This window comes from Lissotriton vulgaris, chromosome 2_2 (genome assembly GCF_964263255.1).
Source record: "Lissotriton vulgaris chromosome 2_2, aLisVul1.2, whole genome shotgun sequence".
Classification (NCBI taxonomy): Eukaryota; Metazoa; Chordata; class Amphibia; order Caudata; family Salamandridae; genus Lissotriton; species Lissotriton vulgaris.
Genome location: NC_141688.1, coordinates 330,053,067 through 330,076,414, shown reverse-complemented (window position 1 = coordinate 330,076,414; position 23,348 = coordinate 330,053,067). Strand labels below are relative to the sequence as shown.

General features: G+C 47.8%; 1 protein-coding gene across 5 annotated transcripts in view; it reads left to right on the top strand.

Annotated features, from left to right (window-relative positions):
- Positions 1-23,348, top strand: part of MTCH2 (mitochondrial carrier 2) — a 274,703-nt gene that overhangs the window by 167,229 nt on the left and 84,126 nt on the right. For 3 of the 5 annotated variants that reach the window (XR_015309194.1, XM_086959748.1, XM_086959747.1), the window contains exons 7-10: positions 2,607-2,658; positions 10,325-10,384; positions 12,147-12,240; positions 16,039-16,086. Coding sequence is in view for 4 of the 5 variants with exons in the window: in XM_086959748.1 (XP_086815874.1) it covers positions 2,607-2,658; positions 10,325-10,384; positions 12,147-12,240; positions 16,039-16,086 (254 nt within the window). In the remaining variant the exon portion in view is untranslated. The remainder of the gene's footprint in view (positions 1-2,606; positions 2,659-10,324; positions 10,385-12,146; positions 12,241-16,038; positions 16,087-23,348) is intronic. The other 2 variants (XM_086959750.1, XM_086959749.1) reach the window with 1 other exon arrangement.

The window sequence follows — 23,348 nt, the reverse complement described above, 5'->3', positions numbered from 1 at the left end:
GAGGTGAGTTGGAAGCCAAAGGCTCTTATCAAGACTGCCGGAGTTACCACAGACACATTAAAAAGCGTCTGGCTTAGAGATGAGCCCTGTGGCACCTCGCATGGGAGGGAGAATCACTTTGACCTGTTATTGTCCAAATCCGCAGTTTGTGTTCTATCAGAAAGAAAGGGCTGCAGGAGGTTCCAAGCAGCACCTTGTACCCCTGCTTCCGACAACCGGTCCATCAAAACTTCATAATGGACCGTGTCAAAGGCCGATGACAGATCTAACATGATCAGTATTGCATTGCCTCAACCATCCAAGGCCTTCCTCACTTCCTCTGTGTATTTCATTAAAGCCAGCTTAGTGCTATGTTCCTCTCTAAACCCGTATTGAGACGGGTCGAATAAGTTGTTCTTTCGGAGGAATGTACTGAGCTGGGTATTCATGGCTTTTTCAATGATTTTTGCAGGAAGTGAAATTGGCTTGTAGTAATTTGGGTCTTGGGGTCTGTTTTTTAGCAGGGGAAGAATGGAAGCCTTCTTCCGATTTCTAGGAAATGTGCCCTATATGAATGTGGCATTGAACAGGGGTGTAAGAGCCGACCCTATGACTTCTGGAATTTGTTTCAGCACAAACTCCGGACATGGATCTGTGGGAGACCCTGATCGAATGGAACTCAAAAATGTGATTGAGTCTGGTGTCTCTAGCAATGGGAATTTGTCGAAGACCGGTGTGGGGTTGGGTCTATTGGATTCTGTTGTAGGCGGCAACATCTTTTCCCCGTTTTGAAATGATGTAAATGAGGAAAAAATTAATTTCACCTTTTGTTGGAAAAAGTCGGCCAGTTTTTCACAAAGTTCTGGGCTACTTAAGCTCTTGGGGACAGTTGGTGCGCAAGTTTGTGATGGTTGAGAAAGTTCTTTGGGATTGGAATTGGTTAGGAAATTTGTTCTGCAAAAAACTTTTTTTTTGGTTTCCAGCAATAGTTCTTTATAAATTATAAGACTATGCTTATACATTTCTTTATCTGTGCTTTCATAACCTCTCCTCCAGGCCCGTTCTAATCACTTGCGTGGCTGTTTTTGGTTTCTTAATTCATCTGAATACCAGGGGGCTGAGGGTTGGGCCTGTTTAGGGGTCCACTTTTTAATTGGGGCTAATTTGTTGCATGCCGCGTGCGTCTATCCATTTGGTGTAAGCAGAGATAGCCTTGTCCACTCCTGGAGGCAGCGGGCTCATGGTTCTCTTTAGTACCTCTCCTAATTCTGCAGTCTACATCTTTCCAGGCTCTTTACAATCTTCCTTGTGGGTTCTGATCTAAGTCGATGGCTTTGACTCTTTCAATTCAAATTGAATGGCACTGTGATCAGTCCACAACTATGGGAGTACTACGGTGCAAGTCAGATTAGGAATATTGGAGTAAATCCCGTCCAGCGTATGGCCTTTAACATGTGTTGGGACTTCAGCCAGCTGCTTAAGTTCTCTTGCCCCATCACTTGCTCCAGTATGATGGTATCTGGGTCGGAGGGGCCTCCATATGGAAATTTAAGTCCTCTAGCAGAAGAGAGATGAAAGAGACCGCTCCGAAGTCTGCAGATCTTACCCATTCCCCGAAGCAGTAGTGAGAATTGGGCAATAGTCCAGGAGCACAGTGGTAGGGGGGCCATGGGGACCTCTGAGTCAAAAGGTGATACTTGGAGAGTGGTGGGCTGCTGAATGGACCCTTATAGCCTCAACCAGGAAACCCGGGTCTCCAAGCTCCCAAAGGAAGTCCTCTGTGCGCTCATCAAGACTTACATTTTTATCTGGAGATCCCCTACGGTATCCCTCAAGGTGTTGACCTCCTTCTGTAGGGCTTGCACCTCATGCTCATTGGTAGTGACTCTATCTGTGATTTTCTGGAGGTCGCAGCAGAGCAGGTTGACCTCTATGGTGACCGAGTCTATTTTATGGACCGTTTCATCGTGTCGTGTGTATGGCCTCCAAGACATCTGCTATTGAGGGGGTAGGGATCTCCAGGTCCTGCATATCTCCTGGTTGATCCACCAAAGAGTTCTTATTGATTGAAGGGCAATGTTGGTTCTTTTGACGCAAATGTTTAATTACTAGACCCTACGCCTGGGGTCTTCATAGATCACCGCTGTGGGATCCAGTGCCCTGGCTCTTCAACAGTCCTAGCTGTATCGATCACTTGTTCTGCTGTGACTGAATCTTCGGGTTTTGGTGGCCTTATATGGCCTGCATAGGAGAAAGTTCGTTTTTCACCTTTAAGAGGGAGAATAAAAAAACCTTTTCGGTTTTCTGATTGTTTAGATTTTAAATATATTGTGATTATTTGTTTAAAAATAACTCCACCGGTAATAGGTTTGAGGTTTGAAAGATTATTTTAATTTATTGATTCACCTGCCGAAATCTGGTGTTGAAGTAAGTACTTTTTTCGTCCAATGCTCCAGGTTTGCTCCTATTTTTCCTTGTTTGTTATTGAGATATTAGATTGCTTGCTAACTGTGCTTATATTCTTAGTTTGTGTACTGTGCTCCAAAAGATAAACTGAAGCTCTCTTGTGGAGCACCGTTCTATTCCTGAAGTTTAATTCCCGGGGTGTCACTGTGTTTTCTCTGCAGTGATCACTCTCAGATGTATGGTGCAGTTCATCGGGCGTGAGACCAAGTACAGGTAGGTGCTGAGCTCTGAAGCACAAACGGATGAGTTCCTGCTCTGTAGTAAATGAAGTGGAGTCTTCTGATCTGTTTAGTTAACTAGTCTTCTCCCAAAGTTTGTCTGGCAGCCTGTGGTTGGAGTTGAAAGATCCGGCTTCGGAAAGCCAAGCTTACCCCAGTATTGGAACTTTCATAGATTCCCATGCTTTGCATCATTCCCCGTCGTCGGAATGGGAGCCTCGGTAAATAAAAATAAAAAATAACATAACCATAGGTACAGAAGAGAAAACCAGGCCTAGGCTTCATCTCATTTTGTAGCATATCACCCTCTTTGTGTAAAAGAGCCCAAACTTTCCACAGCAACCAATCAGAATAGCCTCACCCCATAGTACCTTCCTGAGAGAGCCTCAGAGCCTCAGATTTTTCTACCGCACGTTGTGCTAGGGAGTCTCCACTGAGCTCTGCTCAGTTTTCCATTCCATTCAACTTATTTCTACAACTTTTCATCTACAATTCAACTATGTCTGACAAGGAAAAGAAGGCTTTATTCAGGTCCTGTGCGTCTTGTGGGAAAAAGAGGCTTTTTGTAGAATATAAGCATGAGAGCTGTATTTATTGCTTATTCCCGGACCACAATGCCACAGACTGCAAAATTTGTAGAACCTTCTCTACAAAGACGTTGCGAGACAGGGAGGGCCGGCTTCTGGCCTGGCTGCAGAAGATAAAGACTCGGAAGGAGGTGCTCTCATCGGATGAAGAAGATTCTACATCTATGTCTTCCTCTAGGAGATCCAAGAAGAGTCAAGTCAAGTCAGTCAAGTCATAAAATTTATATAGCGCACTACATACCCAGAGGGTTTCAAGGCGCTTAGGAAGGGGAGGAGGATTATTTGTCAAATATCCACGTTTTAAGCTGCTTTCTGAACGCTAGGTGATTCTGGGTGAGGCGAAGGTAAGCGGGGAGCGAGTTCCATGTTTTGGCAGCCAGGTATGAGAAGGATCTGCCTCCCATGGTGGTCTTGTTGATGCGAGGTACAGTGGCGAAGGCTTGGCTGGAAGAGCGAAGTTGGCGGGAGGGGGTGTAGAAGGACAGTCGAGAGTTGAGGCAATCTGGTCCGATGTCGTAGAGTGATTTGTGTGCGTGGGTAAGCAGTCGGAAAGTAATTCTCTTGTTGACGGGTAGCCAGTGGAGGTCTTTAAGGTGACCAGAGATGTGTTCGTTGCGTGGGATGTCTAATATGAGCCTGGCTGAGGCGTTTTGGATTCGTTGTAGTTTCTTCTGGAGTTTAGCGGTGGTACCTGCGTAGAGGGTGTTTCCGTAGTCCAGTAGATCTCGGACAGGTCTGAGAGGGCTAGTCCCATTAAATCTCCTCACTGAAGTGAAAAGGAGAGGCTGGGACAGGCTGTTCGAATGGAGACTGCCACGAAGGACAAAAAGGTTTCTATCACTTCTCCTCCGTCCAAAAAAGAAAAAGCGGTCAAAGCACTCTGCAGTTACTCCAGGGACCATGCCTGTGAGAGAACGGCGTCCGTCGACGACGAAAACAACTGGAACGTCGACGACTATTACTTCTCTTAGTTTCAACTATTTAATCGACTGTCGACGGGACCGTCGACGATGGCGGGGTAGACGTCGACGACTCCGTCGGCTTTTAAGGTACCTGGTTGTTCGACAATGACTACTACCTCGTCGTCGATGGTGGTGTCAGGGAAGGTGCTGTCGACGGCCTCGTCATCGACTAAGACTACGTCGACGTCTTCGACACTAATGGTGATGACGACGAGCTCGACTACGAAACAGTCGACGACAATGAAGACTCAGTCGACGAGGTCCAGTGTGCCATCGACTATTCCGTCGACGACGGTGGCACCTTCGACGCAGTTGACGAGGCTGTCGACGGGTCAAAAATTGCGGTTTCCTTTACAGAAGCTGAAAATGACACCAGAAATGACGTCTCCTAGACGGGTTTCGTCTCTTCCACCATCAATGCTTCTGGATGACTAGTTGGATGAGGAAGTTGGAAGCCATTATGGGGATGCCTACAGTCCCTCAGATTTGAATGTAAAATTACAGGAGACTGACACACAAGAATACTATGAGCATGCGTATGAACAGGTGCATCACTATGTTCCTCAGGAGCGACGTCCTCCAGTTTTGGGCCAGGACATGGTGGCCATGCCGGCCTCTCTAGTCTCTGATCTACAAATGATGCTGCAGGACTACAGAACCAGGTTTCCATCACAACCTACAGTACAGCCTGAACGACCTCCAACTCCGGTGCTGCCACAGGCACAGCCAGTTGTCTTGCTACCTCCTACACAGGTGGTACCTCGGACACCACCAGTGGTCATACCAGCGGTGCTATCACGGACAACGGACCCTGAGCCAACCAATACCGCTCTGCAGGATACATCTTCCGATGATGAAGTACATGCAGATCCTTTGACTGATCCATTGCAGGACCCAGACTTGGATCCCAAGATCCGGACGCCACTAGACTGGATACGTCCGTGTCGCCTCGAGCAGAGATTGGGGGGCGTTCCATAACCTCATGGCAAGAGCATCGAAGAGGTTCGGACTGCCAGTTACAACTGTATGATTTCAAAGAACAATTCAGAAAATCAGTCAGATCCATTCCCGTAATTGAACATGTGTGGGATGAAGGGATCAAGATCATGCAGAATCCGGCCACTGTCATCCCTGTTCTTCCCCGGCTGGAGAAGAAATATAAGGCTCCAGATGGCAGCCCTGCGTGTCTTCTTGGATAACCTAAGCCTGATTCGGTGATCTCACAGGCCGCACAAAGCAAATCCAAAAACCCATCAACGCCTCTGACTACCTCTCCGGACAAGGACGGTAGGCGCTTGGATAACATGGGGGGAAGAGGTTTTCTTCCATGGCCAGCTTGCTTGTTCCAACAGCAAATGCTCTAGCCATTCTAGGCAGATACGACCGCCAGATGTGTTGTGACTTGGAGCCATTTGTGGAACAACTGCCGGACTCAACAAAGGAAGAGGTCAGAAGAGTTCTGATGGAGGGAGAACAAAGATCCTCCGAAGTAATTGATTGTGCTATGGATTTAGCTTTTACGGCTTTTCGTGCCTTGGCAGGGTCTGCGGTGTTGCGCCGTCAGGGCTGGTTGCGAGCCAGCTGGTTTCATCAGGAGGTCCAAAACAAGATCCTGGACCTCCCATTTGACGGTGAGATGCTTTTCGGTAAGCATGTTGATGATTCCCTGCAAAGTCTAAAAAAGGATACTGACACGGCTAAGTCCTTGGGTTCGTTGAACTATCGAAAGGTCCCATTTAAAGGAGCACGAGACAGAGGTTTCTCTACTTATAGAGGCAACAACCAGCAGAGGTATTCATCGCAGTCTTCGCAGTCTTATAGGACTCAATATTCGAACCAACGCCAGGGCCAATCAGCGTCTTTCTCTCGCCAAACTCCGAGAGAGCGTCAGAACCGCCAGGGACGCGACAATGCCGAGAGACAATAGCGGCCTCCTGGCTCTTGCTACTGTTTCTCCCCTCCCAGTCACATCAGTGGGGGGCAGGATATCTTTTTGTCTGGACAGCTGAAGAGTATAACACCAGACCGGTGGGTCCTGAATATTGTTCAGAGTGGCCATACGTTGGAATTTTAAGATCTTCCTCCAACAAGAGCTCCAGGCACCAACCGCACGAATGGGACGGTTACATATCGAATCCCACCAGCTATTCATCAAGGGGGCAATAGAGCCGGTACCTCTTTCTCAGAGGCGCAAAGGTTTTTATTCCAGGTTCTTCCTGGTTCGGAAAACAGCAGACACTTGGCGCCCCATATTAGACCTACGAGAGCTCAACACTTATCTCATCAAACTGTCTTTCAGGCTGGTTACTCTCCAAGATATTCTTAGTCTACTGAACCCAGGCGACTATTTGGCGTCTCTGGATTTAGAAGATGCAATCTTCCACGTACCGATACACACAGCTCACAGACAATATTTAGTCTTCACAGTGGGAAAGAGTCATTTCCAATTCAAGGTGCTTCCGTTTGGCCTTCGGTCTGAACCACAGATATTCACAAAGGTGTTGGCACCAGTGGCGGCTTTTCTCCGAAGACAATCCCTTGAAGTTTTCCCCTACTTGGACGACTAGCTAGTCAAAGCTCTATCTTTCAAGGAAACTTCCCAAGCCGTGTCAACTTGCATCCAATTGTTCAGTCACCTGGGCATTCAGCTCAACAAGAACAAGTCAGTTCTACAACCCTCCAGGTCCACAAGATTCCTTGGGGCCATTTTAGACACGGAGCAATGCACAGCTCGTCCATCAGACGAACGTCAGCAGAAATTGATCGTCTCGGCGCACCAGGTGCTGAAAAAGAAATGCCTTTCAGTACGACTCTACAAGTCCCTGCTCGGGTCGATGTCATCTTGCATACCATTAATACCGCATTGCAGGCTGCGAATGCGTCCTCTGCAGGAGGAGCTAGACAAACAATGGTGCCAAGCAGAGGGCTCTTTCAATGACAGGGTGTTGGTAACGCCGGAAATGAGAGGCATGCGAGTGGTGGCTGGTAAAAGACAACATCGCAGAAGGACTCACATTCAGGATTCCACCATCTCCTATGATTATTTTTTAAAATAATTTTTATTGCAGATTTAGAAAACATACAGTTGTACGTACCGATGTGACTGCCTCTCCCACACGCCATACACAATCCTTCCATCAGCCCCTTACACAGCCAGTACCATCTCTTATGATCATGACCACGGATGCCTCCTTGGATGGCTGGAGAGCAGTGCTCAGAGCTTCAAGTCAGCGGACACGAGTCCAGAGCAACGCCAATGCCATATAAATTTTTTGGAGCTGACGGCCATTCGGTTAGCTTTGCAAGCTTTCCTTCCCAGAGTTCGGAATCAAAAAGTGCTGGTCCGGACGGACAATACGACAGCTATGCACTACGGCAACAAACAAGAATCTGGGATTATGTGATTCTTCACAAGATCAATCTGCAGGCCGAACACCTGGTAGGTTCTCTCAATATCACAGCGGATGCTCTGAGTCGCCAGACAGAGGTGAATAACGAATGGGAATTGAACCAGTCCGTCCTGGAGGGTGTGTTCTCGGTCTGGGGAACACCGACCATAGACCTCTTTGCATCTCCGGAGAACGCCAAATGCTGGTTTTACGCAAGCAAAGTTCACCATCAGGGATCTTTGAGGAACACACTTTCGATTGCCTGGTACGGCGCATTCTTTTACGCTTTTCCGCCAATCCCCCTCATACCACGGGTACTCAGGAAAATCAAGGCGGAGCCATGCAAGATGATTCTCATTGCACCAGCGTGGCCCTGGCAGTTCTGGTACACAGAACTCCTTCTACTCTCCCAGGATCATCCAATTCGCTTGCGACAGATTCCGTCCCTGCTATCGCGGGATCAGGGTCAGGTGTTCCATCCAGATCCGAAGTCACTACACTTGACAGCGTGGCTCCTGAACACAGAGTTCCGTCATCTGAATCTCCCCAAGGAGTGTAGAGGTTTTGTCCCAGGCTTGAACACCAAGCACTAATAAAACATACAAGGCAAAATGGAAGAGGTTCTGCCTGTGGTGTCAAAGACAGGGTCTCCATCCTTACAAATCTCTGCCTCATCAAATCTTGCGATATATACCATCATTGGCTAAATCTGGATTGGCACATTCTTCTGTAAAGGTGCATCTTGCTGCCATATTGAGGTTTCGGGGCACTTCAGGACCGTCCCTATGGTCCTCTCGAATTGTTAAACAGTTTTTGAAAGGCTTGTTTCGGATGTATCCTCCAGTTCGCCCACCTCGCCAATTTGACAGCTCAAGCTAGTGTTGGCTCAACTCATGAACTCCGTTTGAGCCGGTTCATAAAGCGGACTTGAAATTCTTGTCTTGGAAACTGGCCCTCCTCTTAGCGCTAACATCAGCTAAAAGAGTTGGTGAGCTCCAGGCAATTTCAATAGTGGATCCTTTCCTTCAATTCAAAAAAGATGTGCTTATCCTTCGCACCAATCCGAAATTCATCCCGAAGGTGCCGTCGGAATTCCATTTGAATGAACCCTTGATCATAAAGTCATTTTTTCCTCTGCCTTCTACTCCGGCGGAACGGACATTACGTTCTTTGGACGTTTAAGGATGCTTGAAATTCTACTTAGAACGCACACGGTCCTTTAGAAAGTCATCACAATTATTTGTGTCCTACAGCACCACGGAGGGGTTTCCTTTGGCAAAGAGTGGCATTTCACGCTGGATCTCTAGTGCGCTTCCATTCTGCCATCAGGCGGCGGGCAAGCCCCTGGACAGAAAAGACTGTGCACATTCCACAAGAGCTGCATCGTCGGTGGCTCTTTTCTCTGGAGTCGCGATCAAGGACATATGCAGGGCAGCAACGTGGAGCAGTACACATACCTTCACGAAGCACTACTGCCTAGAGTCCGCAGGACGGGACGACGCTGCTGTTGGTCAAGCAGTCCTCAGGAATCTTTTTCAATGAGAGGTGAGCTTTCCCTCCATCCTGGTAAGCACATTTTGTGGTTTCAGCAATGTTTTATTTCTAGTGTACAATTTAGCAAAGCCTGCTATAAGAATTGTCATATGGTTGTGATGCCATGTATCTAACAAAATGTTCTTTGGTGATTTACTGCTAGCTATTCTGATGCAAAGCATGGAAATCTATGAAAGTTCCAATACTGGGGTAAGAAAACCAGTTACCTGTAACTTTGGTTCCCCAGTATTGGGTAACTTTCATAGATTCCCATGCGCCCACCCTCATCCCCTGGGAAAGCTCGGCCTTTTTACTGAGATAGTGGCTGTTTGCACAACGGCTATGAAAATCTGAGGCTCTGAGGCTCTCTCAGGAAGGTTCTATGGGGTGAGGCTATTCTGATTGGTGGTTGTGGAAAGTTTGGGCTCTTTTACACAAAGAGGGTGATATGCTACAAAATGAGATGAGGTCTAGGCATGGTTTTCTCTTTTGTACCTATGGTTATTTTTTTTAATTTACCGAGGCTCCCATTCCGACGACGGGGAATGATGCTAAGCATGGGAATCTATGAAAGTTACCAATACTGGGGAACCAAAGTTACAGGTAAGTAACTTGTTTTCTTGTGGCTGTGTTCCAACCTCACTTGTACCGCCAGAATTTTCTGTGTGTGAATCACTGATACTTTTGCTTCGACGTCCATGCCTGAGGTGCAGCCACAGATCTGTACTGCTGGTTGGGAGCAGATGTTTAGTCTACTGTCCTGACCGTACTCCACCTTCTCTGCTACTTTACGATGCCTGCATGTTTGTGAGGTGTCCCTGATCCTTTCCTGAGGCACGGTGCAGCGGATGGTTGGTGAATGGTGTTGCCTGTATCCCTGTGGAGCCCCTTGATCATGCACTGGTAGAAGTTACGAGTGTGGGAATGTCTACCCTCTCCTGATTCTCTACCATCCTAGAGCTCCTGCACAGGTACTGTTTGTGGTTGCAGGATGTGATAAAGCAAATGAATGGCAGAAGCCATGTCCTCGTGGTGCTCCTCCTCCTCCAGTCTGCATCGGCGTTGTGGGGCTTGCTCTGATCCTTGGTGCGTTAGTTGTGTTGGAACCACGTGCAGTGTGGATCTGTTCGGCTGCAAGTGTTCATCTGCTTCCTGGGCGTTGTGTAACTTGTACCCTCTTTTCTTTGCAGTGGAGTTATTGATTCCATGGTCACAGTGTACCGCGAGGATGGGATCTTGGGCCTCTTTGCGTAAGTTCTGATTGTTCAGTTTCCATGTTGTCCACTCGTGGGAATGGGAGGCGGGGGCTCTGCAGAGCGGGATGAAACTAGAATTCTGGTTAAATGGAGCTAAAGAAAGATGCAACAGAAGCAGTATCACATATTTCAACGGAGCACCGATTTATGAAGCACTTCCTGCTCTACAGATGTGGCCTCCTCTAGTCTGGTGTTTATCTACCTTTCAACAGGGTCATGTGGTTTTAACTTCCAGGAAACTGAATAAAGAATGATCGAGAACTGATATTCTTTGCGCATTGGGTAACTATCATTATCTGGTCCTAGCAGAAGGATCTGGTGTCTTGGTAAACTAATGCGTCCACTGTAGGGACCTGTGTTCAACCTCATGGTCACAGGTTCAAATCCCGGTGGGTCCACGCAGCCTTTCATCCTTCTGAGGTTGATAAAATGAGTACCATTGAGTTGGGTAACAGTATACATCTGTTACTCAGCGTCAAGTATTGGCCCATAGAGAATGAATACCTCCTGCAGGGCTTGCTGGTTAGTGAAAAGTAAGCTGATCTATATATTTTGCTTTTACCTTTCTTTCCCGTTTATTGGTAGCAGTGATTGTGGTGCTGGTCAGTTCACACCTGTTAGCAGTTGGAGAGTCAGATGAATGAGCTGTGTGCTGTGTCTTTAGCAACAATTGATGGACAGAATGCAGAACAATGTCTTAAATTCACCCCAGTACAGAGATCTGGGCCTAAATCCATTGTTTTTTGCTCACCATGCCATTCCAGTTTGGACCCAGCCATATGCAAGTCAGTCCTGACCCTGTGCCTCATGGAAACAGTCCAGCCCAAACTGCCAAGCCAGGTTCTCCCTGGACTGGAAACAAACTTCCTAGGACCGGTGTCAGGCTTTCTTTGTGACTGGGGGTGAATGCTTGCATTGTCCAGCATTCCGTCCATCAATTGTTTCTTTTGCATATGTCGCCCTAAGTGGGATGGGTATGCCCAGATGTGGGTCCCGTGCTCACAACACCACTAAATTAAAGCTAGCCTGGCTGATAAAGGGTGATTCCCTGAAACCGGTCCCAGGATGCTTGTGTCCGATCCAGGGAGGGCCTGGCTTGACAGTTCGGGCTGGATTGTTCCCACAAGGAACAGGGTCAAGACTGATTTGCATATGGCTGGGTCCAAACTGGGGCGGTGTGGTGAGCAGAAGAATGATGGATTAAACTCGGATCCTTCTGACTGGGGGGTGAATGTTTGCATTGTCCAGCATTCTGTCCATCAATTGTTTATTTTGCATATTGTCTTTAGGAATCAGCGCTGCTGACAGTAACGCTTGCAGCTCCCAGTGATTCTTTGCGTATTCTTTGAAGGTGCAGCTTCTCGGTCCCTAATGTTCCAACAGACGCCGTCTCACCTGTGCTTTGTACAAGGATTGTTAGCTTTAGTTTTTAGTCCTGGAGGTGATGCCCAGTGTGCTGCACTTCGGAATGTTGGCCATCTTCTAGTTCTACCTTTGCAGCGCAGAGTTTGTATCTTTGTTTTCATATCAACTTCACCTGGGTAGCCTTTTGTGTTGCACCTCTTTCAGCTTTTGCAGTTCGGGTAGGTGGGTGGTCCGTTTGGTAGCCTACACACCTGAGTGGGTTCTGATGTCCTACTCTGTCAGTCTCAACACCTTGGCATGTTTTAATCAAACACTCCCTGTTCCAAGATCTACCATGTTACATGTGCTTGTTTCTTCAGTATTTACATGGCTAGTTCCTCTCTCCTTCTAGCGGCCTTGTTCCACGTCTGCTGGGTGACATCATTTCTTTGTGGCTCTGTAATATGCTGGCCTACTTCATCAACACCTACGCACTGGAAAATGGGGTAAGGTGTGTGCCTCTGCCTGTCCCAGAGTGGGGTAAGGTGTGTGCCTCTGCCTGTCCAAGACTGGGGGGGTTTGGGTGTGTCTTTTCTTCGTTGTGTCTGTGTGAGTTTCATGACGTGCTACAGACCGTTTCTGCTGTTGTTCACCCACGTACCCTATCTGTACAATTAAGATCTTCCCCATTTGTGAACTCCCTGCTATGTCGAGGAGAAATGTTAAAAAGAACAAAAAAGAGGAGTACTACCCGTTGAGGGTATGTGAAGGCTTTTATCTAAACTCAGGAAGAAATTTTCCTTTGTTAGGAAACCCCTCACTCACCACCTGGTGGTGACTTGCTTCATCATCGGGGCCCACCCAAGTGGCCTAGCGTCACTTGGGTGTGCTTCAACACCTGCAACTGCAGTGGAGCTGGTAGTGACTGTTTTTCTTAATTTTGTCCAGTATCTTTTTTATTAAAATTTTATACCAAAGAATACCAGGACATTTTTAACACTCACATTCTTTTTTGTTTGCACCCCACATTTCACTACCAGCTCCACTGCAGTTGCAGGTGTTGAAGCACACCCAAGTGACGCTAGGCCACTTGGGTGGGCCCCGATGATGAAGCAAGTCACCACCAGGTGGTGAGTGAGGGGTTTCCTAACAAAGGAAAATTTCTTCCTGAGTTTAGATAAAAGCCTTCACATACCCTCAACGGGTAGTACTCCTCTTTTTTGTTCTTTTTGATCCTTGACCAGGGAATCAGGAGTATTTCCCGTCCGATGTTCGCGGACATAACTCCTTACTCTCCTATTTGTTTCCTAAGAGGAGAAATGTTAGTCTGTGCGGACGCCTTGAAGTGTTCTTGTGCCTGCTCGAGGTGCCCATAGAGAAGCACTGCTCGAGGTGCCCATAGAGAAGCACTGCTCTAGGTGTCCGTAGAGAAGCACTGCTCGAGGTGCCCATTGAGTAGCACTGCTCGAGGTGCCCATTGAGTAGCACTGCTCGAGGTGCCCATTGAGTAGCACTGCTCGAGGTGCCCATAGAGAAGCACTGCTCGGGGTGCCCGTAGCGAAGCACTGCTCGAGGTGCCCGTAGCGAAGCACTGCTCGAGGTGCCCGTAGCGAAGCACTGCTCGAGGTGCCCGTAGCGAAGCACTGCTCGAGGTGCCCGTAGCGAAGCACTGCTCGAGGTGCCCGTAGCGAAGCACTGCTCGGGGTGCCCGTAGCGAAGCACTGCTCGGGGTGCCCGTAGCGAAGCACTGCTCGAGGTGCCCGTAGCGAAGCACTGCTCGAGGTGCCCGTAGCGAAGCACTGCTCAAGGTGCCCGTAGCGAAGCACTGCTCGAGGTGCCCGTAGCGAAGCACTGCTCGAGGTGCCCGTAGCGAAGCACTGCTCGGGGTGCCCGTAGCGAAGCACTGCTCGGGGTGCCCGTAGCGAAGCACTGCTCGGGGTGCCCGTAGCGAAGCACTGCTCGGGGTGCCCGTAGCGAAGCACTGCTCGGGGTGCCCGTAGCGAAGCACTGCTCGAGGTGCCCATAGCGAAGCACTGCTCGGGGTGCCCGTAGCGAAGCACTGCTCGGGGTGCCCGTAGCGAAGCACTGCTCGGGGTGCCCGTAGCGAAGCACTGCTCGGGGTGCCCGTAGCGAAGCACTGCTCGAGGTGCCCGTAGCGAAGCACTGCTCGAGGTGCCCATAGCGAAGCACTGCTCGGGGTGCCCGTAGCGAAGCACTGCTCGGGGTGCCCGTAGCGAAGCACTGCTCGGGGTGCCCGTAGCGAAGCACTGCTCGGGGTGCCCGTAGCAAAGCTCTGCTCGGGGTGCCCGTATGGGAACTTGGTGTCAAGCTTTGGAAGGACACGGGTATCTGTCTGTTAGCGGTGACACAGGACGAGAAGAATGCCTGTGTGCCATACAATGAGGGTGTTTACCACAGGTCAGCTTGGCCGGAGAGGTAAACCTAACTACTGTGGAGTGGCTCCTAGAAACAGTCTTACTGGTTCCTGCTTTTATTTCCTCGTGCCCCAGTGCCTTTCTTAGTTTGTGTTTTTACATCTTAATGCTTCAGTCGGTGTCTGTCTGGTGCCTAAGCCTTTATGAATTGATGTCTGATTGGTTCAGACGACTGCTATTCTGTGTGTATAGGAACAGTTGAGGCATCGCCTTCTCTCTTAATGTATGTAGGTTTTCAGGCTGCTTCTCTGGTGTGTTGACACGAGTGGCACAGGTTTCTGTTCAAGAGTGGGTCTGTACTGAAGTGTTCACCATTGTTGTTGCACCCAGGGCTGTCTCTCTAGATACGCTTTTCTGATTATTGTCCTACATCGACAGAGTAACACATTGGTTTGGCAGTGCTTGAAAGTGCTTATCCGTCATTTCAGGTTGAGTGACTTTCCCAGAATAAAGGTACCTCCACAGGGTCGAGTCAGCCCAGTAACTCCAAGAATGATCCAATCCTGGGGGCGCACCAGCACGCATGCTCCACTCTCCTGTCTGTCTGTTCCTTGTCTCCTCTTCTGACCTTGTGAATGAGGAACAAGTTGCTCAGGTTATCCAGCCCTGGATCTTTCATATATTTACATGCTTGAATCATTCTGAGGAAGCACATGAATTGAATGGCCATCCGCGACTGTGCCTTTCTCATTGACGGTGGAGGGTTGGTTGCTAAAGACTTGAGCAGGGAGTTTGACTGGATGCGTGCGTGGAACACAAGATTTTCCAAACAGTTTTTTTACCCAGGTGGTCTTTGTCGTTTGTTTTAGAAACACTTTGAGTGATGGTTGGAGGAGATGGCTTTCACCTTCGTGGGGTGATTGAAGGGGGAATTTTTCACAATCTTCCCCAGAAGAGTGAGCATCTCCTTTTAGAAGGAGGTATTTCCAACCTTCTTAAACATCTCTGAAGGCAGGTGATCCTGGCGTTGCAGCGAGACGGTTTAAGACTGGGATAAAGGCAAAGCCTGATCTGATCATTAGATGCTTCAGTGTAGATCTGTTGTCCGCCGTGCAAGAAGGATTTGATGCAAGCTTTTTTTCCTTCTTAGCCACAGTGGCAGCTGGCGACAGTCCCCCTAAACCAGTACTAAGCTGAAATTACCCTAAAAGCAACTCAGACTGACGAAAGTTGAAGATGTGGCTGACGGAAGTCCAAGAAGGACTGAAAAAGTGACCAATGACAGGTCAAACATGAGTTAAAGCAGAGACTTCCTGCCACATGAGGTGCGGGAGACATCAGAGCTGGGATGGCCCCTAGGGGGAGTAAGAGAGCTCCATACTTCAGACCCATTGGTTGAAGTTTGGGTTGTTTTCAATGAGGACCGGCTACTAAATAAACAATGTTGTTGAGGCCTATGCCCATCTTAAAACAGTTCACTGCTATTTAAGGTTGCAGAGGACACCCAGACTGACGAAGGGTAATGATTCAATGATTATATGAAAGAAGTCAACGCTAAGGAACTGAAGTGACGAGTCACTCATTTTTCCCTCTGTGGCGTTGTGTATGAGCGCATCCTGTCTCGTTTTCTTTGGTACCCGAGTGGCTCGGGTCTCACCTGGGGTTCTGCTCTTTTCCTCCTCTCATCTTTCCTCTCCTCTCGTTTCTAGCTTTTCCTATCCTCTCTCCTCAGTCTCTGACGTCTCTTTAGAAGCAACTCCGGTTTCCTCCCTTGTGTTTACGTTCCGGTGGCTCAGGTCTCCCCTGGCACTGGTGGCTGTCTGGATTCCCTGACACTGCACCCTGTCAGTATGTTCCTGCAAATGTCTGTATTTCGATGCTTCGTCTCCTCCATTTTCTGGTAAATGGGATCTTTTTTTCTTTTTACAGATGTCTAGTATGAGTGAGATGAAGGGCTACTCTCAAGCTGTCACTGGAGTAAGTGCCCTTTTATTCTATACATCTGCGTTGGGGCTGTTCTTTTCTTGAGTTTATCTAAAACGTACTGGTGCATCCTCTCCTCACCGTCTGGTCACTGTTCCTACATCAAGAAATTGTATTAAATTAGAAACCGCATTAGGTCCGCTTTGCTCATCTAGTGTGGCAGGTTCGTGCACATGTACTCAATAGAGCAGTGATTAGCTGTAGTGGTAGGCTGTTGGGAAGAGCCGGGGCACATGGGATGGCTGCATTGGGTTGTGCAGGGATTGTATCTGTGCTGCATCAGGTTGTGCAGGGATTGTATCTGTGCTGCATCAGGTTGTGCAGGGATTGTATCTGTGCTGCATTGGGTTGTGCAGGGATTGTATCTGTGCTGTATTGGGTTGTGCAGGGATTGTATCTGTGCTGCATTGGGTTGTGCAGGGCTTGTATCTGTGCTGCATTGGGTTGTGCAGGGCTTGTATCTGTGCTACATTGGGTTGTGCAGGGCTTGTATCTGTGCTACATTGGGTTGTGCAGGGCTTGTATCTGTGCTGCATTGGGTTGTGCAGGGCTTGTATCTGTGCTGCATTGGCTTGTGCAGGGCTTGTATCTGTGCTGCATTGGCTTGTGCAGGGCTTGTATCTGTGCTACATTGGGTGGTGCAGGGCTTGTATCTGTGCTGCATTGGGTGGTGCAGGGCTTGTGTCTGTGCTGCATTGGGTTGTGCAGGGATTGTGTCTATGCTGTGTTTGGTTGTGCAGGACTCGTATCTGTGCTGCAATGGATTGAACAGGACCTATCTGTGCTGCATTGGGTTTTGCAGGGCTTGTATCTGTGCTACATGAACAGGACCGATCTGTGCTGCATTGGGTTGTGCAGGGCTTGTATCTGTGCTGCATTGGCTTGTGCAGGGCTTGTGTCTGTGCTGCATTGGGTTGTGCAGGGATTGTGTCTGTGCTGCATTGGGTTGAGCTGGGCTTGTGTCTATGCTGCATTGGGTTGAGCAGGACCTATCTGTGCTGTATTAGTTGTGCAAGGCTTGATGTCTGTTATATTTTAGGGTGTGTCAGGGGGACATTTTGGGTTCATAGCTGATGGTATTTTTTAAAGCTGGCTTTAAAGATGTGGTTGGTTTTGAGGTTGGTGTGGATTGTGTGTTGGATGCCTGTGAGTTATTCTTGGTTGGTGACATGAACTTGGAAGACCGAGCAGGTTTAAAATGTGGAGGTGACGTATGTGTTAGGCGTGTGGGGTTTGGCACCTTGTGATTTGAAATTTGGGGTAGATGCTGTGGCCAAGGAAAGGTTGATGCTTGCTGGTAAGAGTGGAGCAGTGTTCCGTTTTTGGGATAATTGGGTCCAGTTAGAAGTTAGAATGCTTCCGGTTTGCAGGTGCGGGTGGTTGTGATGTAGAGGGTTGCTTTAAAGATGGTTGTAAGCTTGTCCTAGATGCCTTGCAAGGGGAAAGCCTTCAGAGTGGGGCTGAGGTAGCTTATTATGAGAATTGTTAATTCAGAATTTTTTGATATGGTGTTTCCATCCTCGGAAAGGGTAATCAGAAAATACTATGGCAATACGAACGCAAAAAAGAGTAGGTACGGGGGGGTGGAGGGGTTTTGTGGGCATTGTTTGTTCAAACTTGTTTGCTAATCTTGCCTACCATTTGCCTTCTGAGCATCAAATCGCTCTCATCGGGAAACCATCTTTTTCGCCAAACCGCACAGCGTGCTGAACACACGCCTGCCTGTCATTTTCGATTGGTTTACCTGTTACAAATATTTTGTAATGTGAGGCTTTACTATGCTTACTGGCTCAATAAAATACATTTAAAAGTAAAAAAAGAGTAGGTAAAACAATGAACTGCAGTTTGTGCTTTCAGGATCACTTCATGCTGCAATGAAACAGTTGTGTTTGAGGCATGTTTGCTGTAGATACATTCTTTACATACTCCTGCCATCTAGTGTTCCGGATGTTTGCAGGTTTTTTCTTTGAAGAAGACTTTTCAGTCACAAGGTAATTATCTCCTCCTTTCTGTGGGAATGGGCATCTACTCCATTGTTAGATTGTTTTTTCAGCCATCTGGTTCGGACGTGTATTGCTGGGCTCCGGTTGGAAACCATTCTTCGGGTTCCCCTCGGTGCGCAATCCACTCTACCCTTGACGGTATTGTTTCATACGCGTTTCTTCTCAGAGTATTGCTTCGGTCAGCGAATCCTTCATTTTCAATCAATCATTTTGTGAGCGGCCTTCGGGACTGACCACGCCGGTCCAGTCTTCTGTCGATGGTACGGACTTCGTTTAAATTCTGCCCTCCGTGCCACGCCAAGTACCTTCGTACTGACTCAAAGTGTGTAATTTGTGCTGAGCACAAAGAAGATGACTGAAGCTTTTAAATCGTTTTGGTCCAAAAAAGACTTTGGGATCGACAGACTTGACATCGTGAAATGCAATGTCAGATTATTCAATACTCTGGATATCATCGGTGAAGAATCCGAGCATGAAGATGTTGTAGTGGCAGAAGGAGTAGAGGCCATCTTTTCAAGAGTCTGATTCGGTACTCGAAATAGAGGAGTCTGGAGACGTGCCTCCGGGTCAGGATGCCATGAGTACCAATGATCCCTTGCCCCTTCAGCCCATACTCGAAACACCTAAGTTTTCGGCACCACCTCTGCCTTCTGGACAAGGTCAGCAATGAGACAATGTGTTCGAGGCATATGGGCTGCAGACGGTACATTATGAATAGATCGCCATCTGGTGTTGGGCTCGGATGATTGCACTGGTTTTTCTCTTGGAGAAGTCTTTTGTAGTCACGAGGCTGGTGACTCCTCCCTTGGGTGATAGTGCGCATGGGCATCGGCTCCATCCTTGGATTGTTTTTTTCCGCCATCGGGTTCGGATGAGGATTGAAGCGCTCCGGATCGACTTCGAGAAAAAGTTAATTTCGGCGCGTATTCCCTTTCCAATTCGACGGTATTGTTTATCGAGCGTGAGTTCATTCCCATTTCGACGCGCTTCGACGTCAACACCGAAGATTTCCAACTCCACGTCGACGGGACCGGGAGGCCTATTTCGATGTAGTCCAGCCCGGAGTCCATGGGAAGGACTCCATTCAAGAAATGTCCAACGTGTGGTGCTAAATTCCCACACAAGGACCTACACGAGGTGTGCAACCTCTATTTGTCACCTGACCACGAATCCAGGGATTGTGAAGCCTGCGCGGCTTTCTCCTCCAAGTCGACTATTAGAAACCGTCGAGCCCGAAGACACGAGATGTCGAGGATGGAGTCAGATGCAATCCCAGAACTGTTCGAGGTGGAACACTCCGAGGTGGAGGAAGGAGATGAGGACAGGTCGGGGTCAGAAGAGGACGAGTCTGATGTCGAAGAAGTCTACTTTCATCAAACCGTGAGTGACGACGTCCCTTTGCCACAAAACCGACCCCGATTGGTGTCGACCCCGCCTTCGAGCCCGGTCAGACAACCGAAAAAAGTTTCCGACGCCCCGCCTTTTGGCTCGGCAACGAAACCGAAACACTCTGTCTCCCACCATGTCGGATCCGATAAACGGTAGACATCGACACCAAAGCTCCATACCAAAGAGAGCTTGAAGTCGAAACATTCCATGTCGAAACCGAAACCTGCTTAGACGTCGAAGACTCCCTCGATACCGAAAAAATCGGACTCTAGCAAACTCTTGGTGCCGAAAACACATAACACCGAGACACAGAAGCAAAAGCACCTATCGGACCCAAAGACTTCGGTACCGACACAAGAGCAAGAGACAGATCCAAAACAAGACTTTGTTTATTGATCCACAAACTGGCAAGGTGAGGACAAAACCACCTAAAAAGAGTAAGACTCAACCGTTGGAGGGAAAAGCTCCTCCTCCTAAGAAGAGAACAATGGGGACATACAACTCCTCCCCTTTCTCCATAGCCTATGGACAAACCCTCTTCTCCTCTTCCTCATACTCTGCTAGCTATCCCTCGACCTTTTACACCACGCCCATCTACACCTTAAACAGATGTAGAAAGTGACACAGGTGATGGGGATTTTCCTGGGGATGATAACAATACTATCCCAGAAGACACAGACCCATGGGACGATTATGATGTAGTGCCAGATAATGATAATGACCCTGACCTGTATCCCTCAAACCCTCTCCCCCTGATGATAATTTGGGTTTTGCACAATTGATTAATAGGGCAGCAAAATACCACAAGGTAGATTTACATGCGGAACCTCAGATAGATTTCCTTTTAGAAACACTACCTGCTGCACAAAAATCTTCAGGGACCCTACCAATGCTTAAAGGTCTCCTCACTCACACGTCAGATATTTTTAAAGATCCTGTGAGGGCTAGGGTGTTAAACCCAAGTTTTGACAAAGTATAAGGCAGCCCCAAAAGACCCAGTATTTATTAAGGGCCAAATACCTCTGGACTAGTTAGTAGTCTCAAATGCTCGTAAGAGGGCGAACTCACTAACAGGAGAAGCTCCTCCTCTTGACAAGGAGTCCAAGTTAATAGATGCCTCTGGCAAGAGAGTCGCATCTCAAGCATCAAACAGCTGGCGCATAGCAAATACGCAAGCGCTACTTGCACGCTATGATAGAGCTCATTATGATGAGTTGGAGAAACTCATTACACTTCTCTCTAAGGAACATCAAAAAAGGGCAGAGCAGCTGATACAAGAAGGGAAGATAATAAGCAACACTTCCATTAAGTGTGCTTTAGACGCAGCAGACACTGCGGCAAGATCTATAAACACCAGTATCATGTTAAGAAGACATGCATGGCTCGGTCTCAGGGTTCAAACGGGAGGTAGAAACTTCTTTATTGAACCAGCCTTTTGATGGGAAAACACTCTTCGGCTCAAGCACAGATGAGGCATTGGAGAAAATGAAAAAGGACACAAACGGCTAAGTCAATGGGAGCATTGCAATAGCCATCTCAGAGAGGTTCCTTTCGTAGGTCCACCTTTAGAGGCGGATCAAAGAATACAGGCACAAGCCAGCAATCATCCTCTTTTACACCATCACCTAAAGGTATTTCTAGAGGCAGTTACAGAGGTAACCACAACAAGGGTAGAGGTCGCGGAAACAACAACCGCAACTCTCCTACTCCAAAACAGTGACTTCATACAGCTCCCCCCCAGACCATGCAACACCGGTCGGGGGACGCCTATCACAGTTCCTACCTGTCTGGGAAAACATCACATCAGACAGGTGGGTGAGACAAATTAACCAACATGGTTATTGCCTAGAGCTCACTGCTACACCAACAAACATCCCCCCCCCCCCCGACAGCGTCCAATGAGTCAAGATCATCGGACATTATTAAAACAGGAAGTACTATCACTGCTACAAAAGCATGCGATAGGAGGTTCCACAACATCAACAAGTAACAGGAGTATATTCTCTATACTTTCTAATTCCCAAAAAAGACGTATCTCTAAGGCCTATACTAGACCTCAGACCTCTCAATGCACACATAAATTCAGAACATTTCCACATGGTCACGCTCCAACAGGTACTTCCTTTACTGAAGAAAGGGGACTTTCTTTCTACACTGGATCTAAAAGACGCTTACTTTCACATCCCAATTCACAAAGCTCACAGAAAATACCTCCGGTTTGTAATAGAAGGACGACATTATCATTTCAAGGTCCTTCCGTTTGGAGTCACAACAGCACCAAGGGTGTTCACAAAATGCCTAGCAGTAGTAGCAGCACACCTAAGAAGACAGCAAATTCATGTCTTCCCTTACTTGGACTTTAAGGCCAAGTCACAAGAGGAATGTCTTCAAAACACACAAAGGACAATTCAACTGCTGCACCAGCTAGGGTTTACGGTGAACTACACAAAATCCCACCTGCAACCAAACAAGGTTCAACAATATCTAGGGGCTACTATAAATACAGAAAAAGCCCTAGTATACCCCAATCCAGTCAGGATTCAGACAATGCTCACCCTAATTCAAAGATTTCAACCACAACACTCACTAACAGCTCAAGTGTTCATGCAGCTGTTGGGGATGATGTCCTCCTGCATACTGCTAATACCATATGCCAGACTACAAATGCGTCCGCTTCAAGAATGTCTAGCAACACAGTGGAATCAGGCTCAAGGTCAGATTACAGATCTGGTGTTGGTAGACGACCGCACACATCACTCTCTGAAGTGGTGGAACACAACAAACATTTCCAAAGGGCGGTCGTTCCTAGAACCAATTCCACAAGTGATACTAACAGCGGATGCATCGCTCGCCGGATGGGGAGCGCATATGGACAAATATACAGTGCAGGGAAGATGGAGTGTACAGCACAAACGACTGCACATAAACCATCTAGAACTACTAGCAGTGTTTCTAGCATTAAAAGCTTTTCAAATGCATACTCTCAACAAAGCAGTCCTGGTCAGAACAAACCTCATGACAGCAATGTATTATATTCAAAAACAGGGGCGAAAACCCACTCTCCAACTATCCAGACTAGCGCAGGAAATTTGAAGATGGGCCATTCCTCAAAACATCTATCTGTTAGCCGAACACCTTCCAGGAGTTCAAAATCAGATAGCAGACACCTTAAACAGAGAGTCAGAACAAATACACGAATGGGAACTGCAGAACCAAATACTGCAGCCATACTTCCAAAGATGGGGACAACCGGAGATAGATCTTTTTGGCATTTTGCGTTCTGATGAGTGGCAAAGCTTCGCATCCAGGTACCCACCCCATCTGTCGCAGGGCAATGCATTATGGATAAATTGGTCCAACAAATTTGCATACGCTTTTCCCTCTCTCCCACTAATTCCATTATTGGTTCGAAAACTGCAACAGCATTCAATGACCATGATACTGGTAGCACCCACGTGGGCACGGCAGCCGTGGTTCACCACGCTACTACAACTCACAGGTGCCAGACTAAAAACTAAGAATCTCACCCATGCACCTTACACAGAACCATGGAGAAAAAATGCACCCAGATCCCAAACAACTGAACCTAGCGATCTTGCTCCTGAGGTCTTAGAATTTGGATACTTAAATTTACCTCCAAACTGTATGGAAATTATTAAACAAGCAAGACGTCCCACCACCAGAGCATGCTATGCAGCAAAGTGGAAGAGGTTTGCTGTATACTGTAACAGTAATAACATCAACCCTCTGGACGCATCTACACAAAATGTTATTTGCTACTTATTACACTTACAGCAATGTAACCTTGCCTACACCTCCATTAGAGTACATCTTGCAGCTATAGCAGCATACCTACAGAACGGG